Source organism: Leptonychotes weddellii, chromosome 15, assembly GCF_054177405.1.
Source record: "Leptonychotes weddellii isolate Sample4059 chromosome 15, ASM5417740v2, whole genome shotgun sequence".
In the NCBI taxonomy this organism is placed as follows: Eukaryota; Metazoa; Chordata; class Mammalia; order Carnivora; family Phocidae; genus Leptonychotes; species Leptonychotes weddellii.
In genome coordinates this window covers 41,221,188-41,234,807 of record NC_138383.1, presented here as the reverse complement: position 1 = coordinate 41,234,807, position 13,620 = coordinate 41,221,188, and the positions used below count along the sequence as shown (strand labels likewise).

General features: G+C 50.7%; 2 protein-coding genes and 1 pseudogene across 2 annotated transcripts in view; 1 reads left to right on the top strand and 2 right to left on the bottom strand.

The window, feature by feature from the left end:
- Positions 1-13,620, bottom strand: part of MPRIP (myosin phosphatase Rho interacting protein) — a 574,668-nt gene that overhangs the window by 408,675 nt on the left and 152,373 nt on the right. The window lies entirely within an intron of this gene.
- On the top strand, positions 4,964-9,369 carry PLD6 (phospholipase D family member 6). Its single transcript, XM_006744612.3, has 2 exons — positions 4,964-5,405; positions 7,746-9,369. Exons 1-2 carry the CDS (start codon positions 4,964-4,966, stop codon positions 7,991-7,993), a joined length of 690 nt encoding a protein of 229 aa, XP_006744675.2. The 3' UTR covers positions 7,994-9,369.
- Positions 10,458-12,954, bottom strand: LOC102750960 (S-formylglutathione hydrolase pseudogene; annotated as a pseudogene).

The window sequence follows — 13,620 nt, the reverse complement described above, 5'->3', positions numbered from 1 at the left end:
TTTAAAGATTTTTTTTGACAGAGAGGGACACAGCGAGAGAGGGAACACAAGCAGGGGGAGTGGGAGAGGGAGAAGCAGGCTTCCCGCAGAGCAGGGAGCCCGATGTGGGACTCGATCCCAGGACCCTGGGATCATGACCTGAGCCGAAGGCAGATGCTTAACGACTGAGCCACCCAGGCACCCAAGACTTAATTTCTTAAGAACAGTTTTAGGTTTGCAGCAAAATTGAGGGGAAGGTACAGATTTCCTATATACCCTCTGTCCCCACACATGCACAGCCTCCCCGGTTATCTCTCTCTTGCTCTATTTTTAGAGAAGTGTCTATTCAAGTCTTTAGCCCATTTTTAAAATGAGTTATTTTTCTTCTGCTATTGCATTCTAGGGGTTCTCCTTTTTTAGAGAGAGAGAGAACGAGCATGCATGTATGAGTGGAGGGGCAGAGGGAGAGGGAGAGAGAGAATCCTAAGCAGACTCCACACCCAGTGTGGAACCTGATGTTGGGTTCGATCCCATGACCGTGAGCTCACCACCTGAGCTGAAATCAAGAGTTGGACGCTTAACCAGGTGCCCCCAGCCTCCCCATTATTAACATTTCCCACCAGAGTGGTTGCTTACAATTGATGAAACTAATTGACAGTTTGCATAGACTTTAAAAAATAATTTCTATTCTCTAATGAGTATCTGTTGATTCATTATCATTATATTTTCCTTTAATTCTTTGAACGTATTTATAAGACTTGCTTCAAAGTGTTTTTCTACTATTTCCAACATCTGGGTCCACTCAAAGTCAATTTGCATTGGCTGATGTGTTCCCTGCATATTGATCACACTTTCCTATTTCTTTGCATGTCTATTAAGTTTTGGTTGAAAACTGGACATTTTAGATAAAATAGTAATTCTGGATTCTATTTTATTTTTCTAAGGTTGTTTTTCTTTGAAAACTTGCCTGGACTTAAAGTGTAGAGTCTCTCCCTCTGTAGGGTGGCACTGGTGTGTCTGCTTAGTTTTCGTTTTTGTTTTTAGTCTTATTTTTATTCATTCCTAGCGGTCACCACTGGGTCTTCCTAATGCAGTAGTCAGCCATTGGTTTAGGCAGAGGTTGAACCCAAATACTTTAAGCCTGTAAGACACCCATCCTCTGCTGAGCAATCTGTCTGTGGGTTGGGAATCCTTTCAAACCTCCATTGGCTTTCACTTTTCCTTGGCCTCTCCCATTCCTGCACAGCTCCCCAGTGAGCCAGGGAGGTGTGGAGTGTGTAGATCAGCTTTTCTATGGTTTTCTCACTTTCTGGATCTTGCTGTCACATTTCTGCCTGGTCTGCTGCTTATCCCACGTTGGACTGGAAGGTCGGGCTGGTAAGGCTGCAGGTTTTCCTCATTCATTCCCAACTGTGCCACCACTTTTAGCTAGCAAAACTAAAGACCTAAAAGGTTTTTGGAGCCAGCCCCACATTGATAAGACTACCATTTTTGCCAGCCAGACTGGGAGGGTGAAGGGATGCAAGCAGCCTGTCAACAAGGCCACGGAATCCTGCTGCTCCCATCCTAACCTGTAGCAGGTTTTAAAAAATGGTGCTTCTCATTTGGTTGTCTGCCTTTGGTGGATTTCTAGTGCCCTGAAGTGGTCGTGTGTGTGTGTGTGTGTGTGTGTGTGTGTGTGTGTGTGTGTATAGTGGGGTTTTTTGTTTGTTTTTGTTTTGCACAGAGGAAATGACAACTTCTTTATGCTGCCATAACTGGAAGTCCCTCTTCTCATTTTTGTCATCATTCCACATGAAGAAAGGGAGGCTCAAAGAGACAAAGCAATTTGCCCTTGGAAGTAGGGGAGCCAGAATTAAACTCAGGAGCTCTATTTAAAAAAAAAAAAAACAGCTTTATTGAAGTATAATTGACATACAATAATTTCTACTCATTGAAACCATCCAATTTGACAAGTTTTGACATGCAGATGCACATCACCACCAAGGTAATGAATATATCACTGTATGTTTCTTTGTAATCCCTCTTCCCTTCCCACTGTCTCTAGGCAACTGCTGATTTACTTACTTTCACTCTATTGGCATTTCCTAGAATTGCATGTCAGTGGAACCACACAGTACATACTTTGTCTTTTTTCACTCAGCCTTACTGAAATTCATCCATGTTGTAGTTTATGTCAGTAGTTTATTTCTTTTTACTGCTAAATAGTATTCCATTGTATAGATAGGTGAAGGTTTGGTTACTTATCTGGTGACGGACATTGGTGTTGTGTCTAGGTTTGGGTTATACTCATAAACCTGCTGGGAATATCTGTGTACAAGTCTTTGTGTAGATGCATAGACATATGCTTTCATTTCTCTTGGGTGATATTTAAGAGTCAGATAGCTGGATCAGATGGCAGGTGTAAGTGTGATATTTTTAATAAACTTTTAATTTGGAATAATTTTAGATTTACTGAAAAGTTTTAAAGGTAGCACAGAGAGTCCCCGTCTACTCCTCATCCAGTTTCCCTGTTAGTCTTACATAGCTGTCATGCATTTGTCAAAGTGAAGACACAGACAATGGTGTATTACCATTAATTAAACTCTAGACTTTATTTGGATTTCACCACTTTTCCCAGTAACCCTAACTTTCTGTTTCAGGATCCAGTCCAGGGCACCCCAGTCTCTGCTGGTCTGTTACAGTTTCTAAGTTGTTGCTTTTTTTCACGTCCTTTGCCAGATATCCTGTGGAATGTGATAGCATGTCCTTAAATCTGGATTTCTGATGTTTTTTCCTCATGATTGAACTGGGTTTATGAGCATCGGGAAAGACCACCACAGAGGTGAGGTGTCCTTCTCATCAATCATATCAGGAGGGGGTGCCTGGGTGGCTCAGTCGGTTGAGCGATTGACTCTTGATTTCAGCTCAGGTCGTGATCCTGGGGGCATGAGATCAAGCCCTGCATCAGGCTCCACACTCAGCGGGGTGTCTGCTTGAGAGTCTCCTCTCCCTCTGCCCTTCCCCCTGATCTCTCTCTCCCTTAAAAAAATAAATAAATCCTTTAAAAATATCATATCAGGGATATGTAACATTCACACATCTCTGGTGATGTTAACCATCACTTGGTTAAGGTGGTGTTTACCAGTTTCTCCATGTAAACTTTATTTTTCTCCTTTCCCTACTGTAGTCACTAAGTCCAGCCCACCTTCAAAGGGGCAGGGAGATTTAGTTCTCCCTCCCGTGGCAGGGAATATGTACATACAGTATTTGGAATTCTTCTGTAAAAAAGACTTTTATCTTCTCTCTTGTTTCTTTATTCGGTCATTTCTTCCTATCAGTATGGAGTCATGTATATTTATGTTGTACTTGGGTTATAATCCAATACTGCATTATTTACTTTGTTTCTCAAACTGCTCCAGTTCTGGCCACTGAGGGTTCTTTTAGGTTTACCCCTGTGTCCTTCGGTCATGCTGCCATGTCCACATCCTTACTTTCTGGTCACACAAGATGCCTGAAACACATCTTTTGATTTCCCTGCCCAACCCTGCCCAACCCTAGAATCAGCTATTTCTGCAAGGAGTCTTGGTTCCTTTTATTGGAGAATGGTGTTTAGAAACTAAGATCTGGGAGCTAGGGATGCTCACTGCTCCCGGGGTCTCATTGCTTCCGGGCCTCCCGGGGGACTGAGGTATGTGATATACGTATGTTAAAACTGACATATGATGTATAGTAATACACATCCTAGGCTAAATATGACTTCACTGTGGTACCTCTCATTCCGGTACAGAACCACAGGTATCTTATCTCTTACCCCATCCAACAGAGAGAACCCCAGTTCCTAATATCGGCCAAGGATTTACTGATCTCTTCAACCCCAGGGGGCATGTAGGCAGTTCCCCCCCTTGGGAAAGAAATGTACCAACTAGAGTACAGTGTTTATGTGCAGTTCCTTTTGTGTTTAGCTTTCTAGTTCCCAGTCAAAACATGATTTTCCAAAGTTACTCAGATCAGCTCCTTCTTTGCCCCCCATGTGGGGGTCTGTATTTAACAGGGAAGTCATGGAGCCCGGTTACCAGGAGGAGACGGTGGAGGAGTTACCATTTCCTTTCAAAGACCACAGAGAGTCTTCAAACGAACCATGGAAATTCCTGACCAAGATTCAGGGAAGAAAAAATAGGAAAAAAATCTTACGCTTTCTTCTGTCTTTTTCTTCCTGTGAAAAGGAAGAGCCCCTCTCAAGTGAGACACAGAGGGTCTGGGGCTTGCCAAGACAGGACCAAGGACTTCCCAGTTTTCACTATGTTTACGCTTAAAGCAGAATAGGCATCTTCAAATAACAAGCTGATACCGGGAGAGGTGGTCGAAATACAAGGGGCCTAATGCTGGACTCACGCCGCGGTCTCTGACACTGTGGGGTCAAACCCTGCCACCGGCCAGGTGTTCCTTACTTGACATTCTCAGCGTGTTTCCAGGCCTTTCTTCCGGCCCTGCCTGGCCGGACCCAAAGCAAAAGGGAAGGTGTGAAACGGTCAGCTCTGCTCTACCACCCCTCCAAAGGAGGAGGCCCTGGGCCGTCGCGGGTCGCGCGGCTGGCGGGCGCCATCGCGGCGGTGGCGGGGTGCGCGTGGCCAGCGGGCACGCAGACGCAGTGGGGCGCTGGTCGTGGGGCGCGTGGGCGCGGGGCGGCGGTGAGCACCCCGGAGGCGCGCGCAGGCGCGGTGGGCGGTGTATGAGGAGGGGGGTGGGGGAAGGGCGGGCGCACGTGGCTGGCGGGTGCGCAGGCGCGGTGGGCAGGGGGGCGGCTCTACAGGGCTCGGAGCGCGCAGGCGTGGCGAGCGGTGTGTGGAGGGGGTCGAACGCACGTGGCTGGCCGGGGCGCAGGCGCGTTGGGCAGCGGTTGGTGGGGGGCAGCGGTTGGTGGGGAGCGGCGGGTGTACGTGGCCGCGGGAGCGCAGGTGCGGTGGGCGGCAAGGCCGCGGGTCGTCGGCGGGGCCGAGGCGGCATGGAGCGGTTACGGTGGCAGGTGGCGGCCGTGGCAACCTTGGGTCTCGCGCTGGCGCTGGAGGCGCTGCCCTCCGTGCTGCACTGGCTGCGGGCCGGGCGCTGGCAACAGCGGCGGAGGCCGCCGCGGCGCGAGGTGCTCTTCTTCCCGTCGCAGGTGACCTGCACCGAGGCCCTGCTGCAGGCCCCGGGTGAGGGGCCGTCGGGGCCCCCAGCGGGCTGCCCGTGCAGCCTCCCCCACGGCGAGAGCTCGCTCAGCCGGCTGCTGCGCGCCCTGTTGGCCGCCCGCGCCAGCCTCGAGCTCTGCCTCTTTGCCTTCTCCAGCCCGCAGTTGGGCCGTGCGGTGCAGCTCCTGCACCAGCGCGGGGTGCGCATCCGGGTCATCACCGACTGCGACTACATGGCTCTCAACGGCTCGCAGATCGGCCTGCTCCGAAAGGCAGGTAGGCCAGGCCACAGAGGCCGGGAGCCCAGGCTTGGAGCTCAGGTCCGCGGAGCGCCCTGGGGCTCACACCCCACCTGGCGCGTGATCTCACCCAGGGGGGAATGTCAAAGGCGGATCCTACAGGGGTCTGAGGATGGGCGTGATCCCATGTATGTCCCGTGGTGGCCTTGTGAGGGCAGGATAGTTTTACCCTGCGGAGACTCCAGGGCCATCTGTAGAGAGCACCTGCCCTCCCCCGGTGGGTGCGCTTCTGTGCTGTGGGTGTCTGAGTGTGAGCCCCGGGGCGTGAGCAGCCTGTGTGTCCCCCAGCCAGTGGTGGAAGATCTGGGGGGATTCTCGGAGGCTGGGGGCCTGCCCAGTGACACCAGGGAAGAGACCGAGCTCCTTTGATTCCCCACATTCTCATGACCCGTGTTGGCCTTGGGACACTGGGGGGGGAAAGCCTAGAGCAGGTAGAACGGGGGATGTAGCCCGGGCAGCTGTTTTTGACTCCTGCAGACTGAAATGACAGTGGCCTAGCCAGACGGCCCTGAGGAGATGAAGGGTGAATTCGAAAAACAAGTCTGCAAGCCCACCCGCTCGCAGACTCTCAGTGACTGTGTGCATGGGAGGAGGAGCCCCAAGATGGCGAAGATGGGGCTAACCCACCGAGGGGCTAAAGGAGGAAAAAGGCATTTCACCTTAACGGCACCAGTGAATTTCATGCTGGGGCTTTTGAAGTGAATAAGAATAATATACTAAAAAGTGCAGCTAAAATGTTTAGTTGGTGAACAGTTAATTTGTCCCTCGAGCTGCACGCACCGGGGAAGACCCAAACCTCTGGCTGGCCTTTTTCTCCCCCTGGGGTGGGGACAGATGAAGCGGGAAGTAGGAATGATTTTGAAGAGGGTCTAAATTCAGATCCTGGGCTTACCTATGAGTTCTGTATTTCCTCCTCAATTTCAGTGTAGCGGTGTGTTCTGCTGGATGGGAGAGGCTGTGGTAATGTTGGAGGCGGGCAGAAATGGTCAGATTTTTGGGGGCAGGGGCAGAAGGTGAGGAAGGCGGGGAAATGTTAAGTCTGGAGCCTGATGCAGGCTCGATCCCACAACCCTGAGATCGTGGCCTGAGCCGAAATCAGGAGTCAGACACTTGACCGACTGAGCCACCCAGGTGCCCCACAAATGGTCAGATTAAGATCTGTTTTGAAGGTACAGCTGACAGGATTTGCTGGTGGGCTGTTTGGAGGGTGTGAGAAGTAAAAAGTGGCGTCTGGGTCCCCTGGGATAGGAGGGTTTCAAGGCAGGGTTGCTGGGCAAAATCCCCAGGTACATTTGAAGTTCAGATAAGCCATGAATAATTTTTGGTGTATGTCCCAAATATGGGACATATTTATTTTCAAGAATTATTTGTTTATCTGAAATCCCATCCTACTTTGGACATCCCGTTTTTTTATTTGTGAAGTGTGGTGACCCTGTTGCAAAGCAGCCTGTTTTAAACTGTTCTTTTAAGTCCCATTTGCAGTGGTCTTGTTCGCTGAGCAGATAGCTCATCAGGGAGGTAGGCATGAACCCAGGGCTGATGCAGAGGGGGACGGACAGACAGGTCCTGTCCTAGGGGAGTTTGAAAACAGTAGGAGAGAGACAGGAAAACAAAAGGCAACCATTACAGGCTCTTCGGAGAACCAAAGGGGCAGGGCAAGGGAGAATTCGTTTTTGTAGCAGTCAGGGCTCTTTGTGCTTTAGCAGGTAGGCTCCAGGCACACTGGGGGGGGACCAGGCCCGACCTTGCCCCCGCCCCTGCCCCGGGCTGACTTCCGGTGACGCCGAAGTCCCTCACCCAAAACACCCAGGGCCTGGCTTCTGTGGTCTTCCTGCTTCAGGCTCATTCCCCCCCCCACCCCCCATAGGCAGCGGGGTGCAGTCCTGGCATGCACGGTGTTTCCAGGTTTCCAGGGCTGTTCCAGTGCCGGGGTGGGCAGAGCGGGAGCTCGCAGGCGGGGAGACCCCGGCCGGGTTCATGGCCAGCTCCTCCCAGCAGCACTAACGGGACCGTGGTGGTGGGGTTGTACTCGAGCAGTGTGCGTGGGCACACCTCCCCCAGATGGCAGAGCTGGGCGCGGGCAGGGCTGTCTCCGCGGGAAGGCGACTTGTGTGACATCGGTGTCTGCTTGTCTCTGTCCCCCCGTCCCGTCCCCTGCACCGGTGGCGGCTGGTCCCCATCCGCCGCTGCCCCCAGCCCCTGCCCGAGGGTGACAGGCTTCCCGTTTCCTACCGAATCAGAAACAGATGGAGGCGTCGCTGCTCGCGGGCCGCGGGAGCGCGCGCCGGTGGTCAAGGCTGCCTCGCCCTTTCCGCAGGCATCCAGGTGCGGCACGACCAGGACCTCGGCTACATGCACCACAAGTTTGCCATCGTGGACAAGAAGGTGCTGATCACCGGCTCCCTCAACTGGACCACGCAAGCCATTCAGAACAACAGGGAAAACGTTTTGATTATGGAGGATGAGGAGTACGTGAGGCTTTTTCTGGAAGAATTTGAGCGTATTTGGGAAGAGTTCAATCCCACGAAGTACACCTATTTCCCACAGAAGCAGCAGAGTCACTGAGGTGGGCGCTCTCCTCCATCTGCGGAGCGGGAGGGAGATGCTGTCCACTATCACGACTTTTGGTCCCCGGAGTCGAAAGCAGACCCAAAGCTACGAAGAGCGGGGCTCGGAGCGGCCTGGGCCACGGGCACCGCGAGAGAAACCTCAGACAACGGCCGCGCGCCCTCGGTTCTCGCTCAGCGCTGCACCGAGCAGCTGTGTCGGGCCAGCTAGTTTCCCGGCACAGGCCCCGCCGGGCATGCAAGCTGACCCCCCAGCCTGATTCTAGAAGAGTCTCTCGCTTTGGCCGACTCCCATCAGCCCCCTCCCCCCCCCCCCCAGGCAGGGGCTCCGAGCGCTTGCCGCCTTTCCCCGAGGCCCGGCCGCTCCCATCAGCACCGCTGGCCCCTGGCATTGGCCAAGGCCGCAGGCCCCTCGTGTTGCTGGCGGGTTGGAGTCTGAAAGGGCAGGAGGAGAGAGAGGCGCTGGGCACGGTGGGAGCGGGGAGCTGTCTTCCAGGCCCCCTCGTGAGCATCGCTGGCCCCCGAAGCGGGCAGGTGATGCTCTGACCCAGGTCCCCTTGCACGATGACCCTTTACGACAAATACACGTGAAGATGTTCGTCCTCCGCCGCTTCCCCTCTGTGTTCATTGCAGTCAAGTGCAGGGTCTGTCCGCAAGGACTGTAAGCGGCCGGAAGCTGCCTCTGTTTCCCTCCGTTATGCCTTTCGTTGTCAACATTCTCACATTCAGGATGATTCTGTGCGCTTAGAAGTGACCTTCCCTGTACTACCCATGAACTTTGCTCATTGGCAGTTTTGGCTCAGCGTAGTCCGCCCTGAGTTACGTGACCATCTGGGGAGGAAAGCAGGAGGGCGGCCGGTTTCGGGCTGTGGCACCTCAGGGTCTGCTCTTACGGTCGCCTCTGGGATTTGCTTTCCCCAGTAACGAGCTATCTGACGTCCATCTGTGAGGTGCTACACATTGGTTTTTCATATGTCGATAGCTCAAGTGACCTCGGAACGATGGCTCTGCCATCGTGTCGTGTTTGTGTGTGTCATATGCCGTGTGACTTGTCCTGACGTCCGTCACGCCCACGAGCCGCCCGCAGGGGGCCTCTGGTGCTGCATGTTTTTCCCGTTTAAAGTTACCTTCGACTTACTGTGTTAGGCAAGTAACCTCAAGTTAATTTTTCTGATTTAATTGAAGCTATAAAGTATAACGTATAGATTGGAAGTAAGAACTGCTTTCCCACTAAAGGTGTTTTCTCACCTGTGTGTTCCAGCAGTGCATGTGCTGAAGGGAAAGCGTGACAAGTGGTAGGATGTGTCCTGGCCGATGGGGCCGGGTGGTCCTGGACTTCCGGCCCATTTAAATAAACACGTTCCTGTTCTGGAATGGTGGTACTGTGTCTCTTTGCCTTTTGCTCATTCAAATAGTAGGTGCTGTTTATTAAAGAACATTTTTGGGGGAGCGGACGACACAGAACTGTTTAGAAGCCGTTGGTCAAATTGGGTGCCGCCAGCAGGAGCAAGACCCGGACGTGTTACTGGGGGACCTTGTGAAGTGTTTTCCAAAGATGCCGGAGGTGGTTTCGCAGGGCGGGGCTGGCCCATCACACTGCGGGTGTGCTCACCCCTGCGATTTCCCCCCGGGCTGGGGGTGGGGGGGGACTGTGTGCACGCTGTCCCCTGAGCAAACACACACGGAACCAAGAAGTGTCTCCCAACGTGTCCCTGCTGCCGGTGGCAGGGTCTCCAGTGTTTTCCTCTCCGCCCTGTGACGGGTGGCACACGGGCCGCGCGCGCTCCCAGCCGTGTCTGCCCGGCGCAGCCTGGCGCCGAGAAGGTCACCGAGCCCGGCCACCTGCACGAACGGAGCGCTTATTCGAGCAGTGCACCTCTGTTGTAATTTAAAGCATGTACTGGTTCTTTTGAATTGTTTTTAAAAAAACAACTGATTGCTTTCTTAAAAAGACTTCATTCGGATTCATGTATCCCAAGATTCACCCTTGTAAAGTATGCACCACTCTGATTTGAGAGCATTTTCATCACCCCAGAAAGAAACCTTGTCCCAAGAGCAGTACCTCCGTGCTCTCCCACTCCCAGCCCCTGGCAACCACCGGTTTACTTCCTGTCTCTCTGGATTTTCCTGCTGTGCACATTTCATATACATGGAATCCTTCAGTATGCGGCATTTTGTACCTGCCTTCTTTCATTTAGCATCATTTTTTTTTTTTTTTTTTTAAGATTTTATTTGACAGAGTGAGAGCACAAGCAGGGGGAGCGCCAGGCAGGGGCAGAGGGAGAAGCAAGCTTCCTGTGGAGCAGGGAGCCCGACGCGCGGGGCTCGATCCCAGGACCCTGGGATTATGACCTGAGCCGAAGGCAGACGTTTTAACGACTGAGCCGCCCAGGCGCCCCAAGCGTGTTTCTGAGGGCTGTCCCTGTTGTAGCATGGGTCACTATTCACATTTTGTAGCTGAATAGTATTGTTGTGTGGATAGATCACATGTTTTGAACCCATTCATCAATTGATGGACATTTTGGTTGTTTCCACCATTACACATGATGGTGTAAACATTCACATGTAAGTGTTCGTGTGGACGTATGTTTTCATTTCTCTTGAGTATATACCTAGAAGTAGAATTTTTGGGTCCTAGAACTCTATTGAGAAACTGCCAGACTTTTCCAAAGTGACTGCACCATTTTACCTTCCAACCAGCAGACTACGAGAGTTCCTTCTTCTCTACATCCTTGCCAACAAAAAATTACTACTGACTTTTGCAGTGATCGCCAACCTACTGAGTGTGAGGTGGTGTCTCATTGTGGTTTTGACTTGTGTTTTCCTGCTAAGGATGTCGAGCGTCTCTTCATGTACTTGTCTTTTATGTATTGTCTTCAGAGAAATGTCTATTCAAGTCTTCTGCCCTTTTTTTTTTTTAATTGGGTTGCCTTTTTATCATTGAATTAGAAGTTATGATAACTTATGACTTATAACTTAATACAAATTATAAGAATTATAAGAGTTCTTCTTATATTTTGGACTCAAATCCCGTATCAGAAATACGATTTGCAAAGACTTTCTCCCATTCTCTGGGTGGTCTTTTCACTTTCTTGGGTATTGTGTGCGGCTGTGTGTTAGTAATTCTGATACAGTTTAATTGGCCTGTTCTTACTCCTGCTGCTTGTATTTTGGTGTAATAGCTCAGACACCATCGCCCAACCCAGGGTCACAAAGATTTGCTTGTGTTTTTTTCTGAGTCTTATACTCTTAGCTCTTATGTGTCAGCCTGTGAACCATTTTTTTCAGGTTTTATAGATTTATTCAGAAAGTGATCCAATTAGGATTCAACTGTGCATTTTTAGCGCTGTGCAATCCAAAGTTTTCAGATCCTTTTCCCCTGCAAATCTGTTCATAACAATTTTATAATCCTGAAGAAATTCTCTTACCTGAAGATTTCATGCGTTCACGTAATTTTGCAGGATGTCTGACGGGCAGTGAAGTAGTAGCTGTGATCATAAACCTCTTGTAATTAAAAACAACAGGGACTGTCTTTTCTGTACAGACAGCTATGAAGTCATCAGGTAGTAACTGCCCATCTGAAAGGAACCGGTCTTTTCCCTGATCCGTTAGTTTGTCCAGCTGAGAACCTGGATAGGATAGGACTGGATAGGACTCCACAAGGTGGCTCGCATCATAAGCCTTCCATTTACTTTGATCTTTTGCCCCAAGGACAGAGCACTGTGTTGCAAACTAGAGCAAATGCTGACACAGATTTATGTTTTCCAGGATTCCTCCAAGCACAAATCAGAGCTCCATGGCCTCCAATGGAGTAGCCAAAAATAGACACCCTTTGGGGGTCCACCGGAAAACTAGCCTTTACGAGTTGGGGAAGCTCCTTAGTAACAGAAGAGAACGTTCTGTCGCTAGTTTTCCAGGGCTCCTCGGTGGCATCCCCACGGAACCCAGCGCCAGTGCCAGAGTCCCAGCCCTCACCTCCTCCTTTATTGCAGCCACGAGGGCTGATATCTGGGACAGTGACGACAAGGCCATGTTCTGAAGCAGCTTGATGATAACCAGACTTTCATACAAAATTTGGTTCTGTTCGAGTTAAACTAGGGCATTTTCCGGTTTCTGCCTTTGGTGGTAAGTAGACAGCAAGTTTCGTTTTGCAGTTCAGTTCAACACTGTCATGTTCAAAACCTTACCGAAATCCTCCAAAGCACCTGTTGGCTGGAAATGCTTCAGTGCCGTTCTTCGCCTGACCAGTTGCTACTTGCTTTTTAACCTGTACCCAAGGGTAGATGATCCTCGGGGGTCGGCGGTGGCAGGAAACGCAGCAGTCGGAGTGGAGAGGGGAGGCCTCAGCGTGGCTGTGCGTGCCATGTTCTCCTGTCGCTCGCTCTCGTTGCTGACCCCCATCGGGCCCGCCCGCTTTCGGGTCAGGCCTGTGACCCATTTTGAGGTAATTTTTTGTGTATGGTGTGAGGACGGGGGTTCAGCGGCTTTCTTTTGCATGTGAATAGCTAGTTGTCCCAGCACCATTTGTTGAAGAGACCCTTCTTTCCCCACTGAATGGTTTTGGCACCCTTGTCAAAAATCGACTCATTACAGAAATGTATTCACTTATTTCTGGATTCTTAATCATGGTTCACTGACCTATAGGTCAGTCCCTCTGCCAGTACCACACTGTCTTCGTTCGGGGCAAGTTTTGAAACCCGGTAGGCAAGTCCTTTGACTTTGTTCTTCTTTCCAACATTATTTTGGCTATTCTGGGTCCTGTTACCTTTTTCTTTTTCTCTTTTTAAAGATTTTATTTACGTATTTGACAGAGAGCTAGGGAGAGAACACAAGTAGGCAGAGCGGCAGGCAGAGGGAGAGGGAGAAGCAGGCTCCCCACTGAGCAGGGAGCCCGATGCGGGGCTCGATTCCAGGACCCTGGGATCATGACCTGAGCCGAAGGCAGACGCTGAACGACTGAGCCACCCAGGCGCCTTCCTGTTACATTTCTATATGAATCTTAGAATCAGCCTATCAACTTTTGCAAAAGCAGCTGGATTTTTTTTAAAGGTTTTATTTATTTATTTGACAGCACAAGTACGCAGAGTGCTAGACAGAGGGAGAAGGAGAAGCAGGCTTCCCGCGGAGCAGGGAGCCCGATGCAGGGCTCAATCCCAGGACCCTGGGATCATGACCTGAGCCGAAGGCAGACACTTAACGACTGAGCCACCCAGGCGCCCCAGCAGCTGGAGTTTTGATAGGTATCGCGTTGAATCTGTAGATCAAGGTTGGGGAGTATTCCCATTCTAACGATACCGTATTTTCCAACCCATGAATGTAGGCTGCCTCTTCTTTAAATAATCTTTCGTAGTTTCAATGGGTAAGTCTTACACTTCTTTTAAAAAATTGATTCCCAAGTATTTCATTCTTTTTGATGTTATTGCAAGGGAATTGTTTTCTTAATGTGTTTCAGATTGTTAGTAAATACAATTCATTTTTTATTATGTTAATCCCCATACATCACATCATTAGTTTTTGATGTAGTGTTCCATGATTCATTGTTTGTGCATAACACCCACTGCTCCATGCAGAACGTGCCCTCCTCAATACCCATCACCAGGCTAACCCATCCTCCCACCCCCCTCC

Excerpts from the sequence above, each read along its gene's own strand:
- PLD6 (XM_006744612.3), top strand. The coding sequence starts at position 4,964 with ATGGAGCGGTTACGGTGGCAGGTGGCGGCCGTGGCAACCTTGGGTCTC. Across the intron at positions 5,406-7,745 it reads CGGCCTGCTCCGAAAGGCAG|GCATCCAGGTGCGGCACGAC; the intron begins GTAGGCCAGGCC and ends CCCTTTCCGCAG.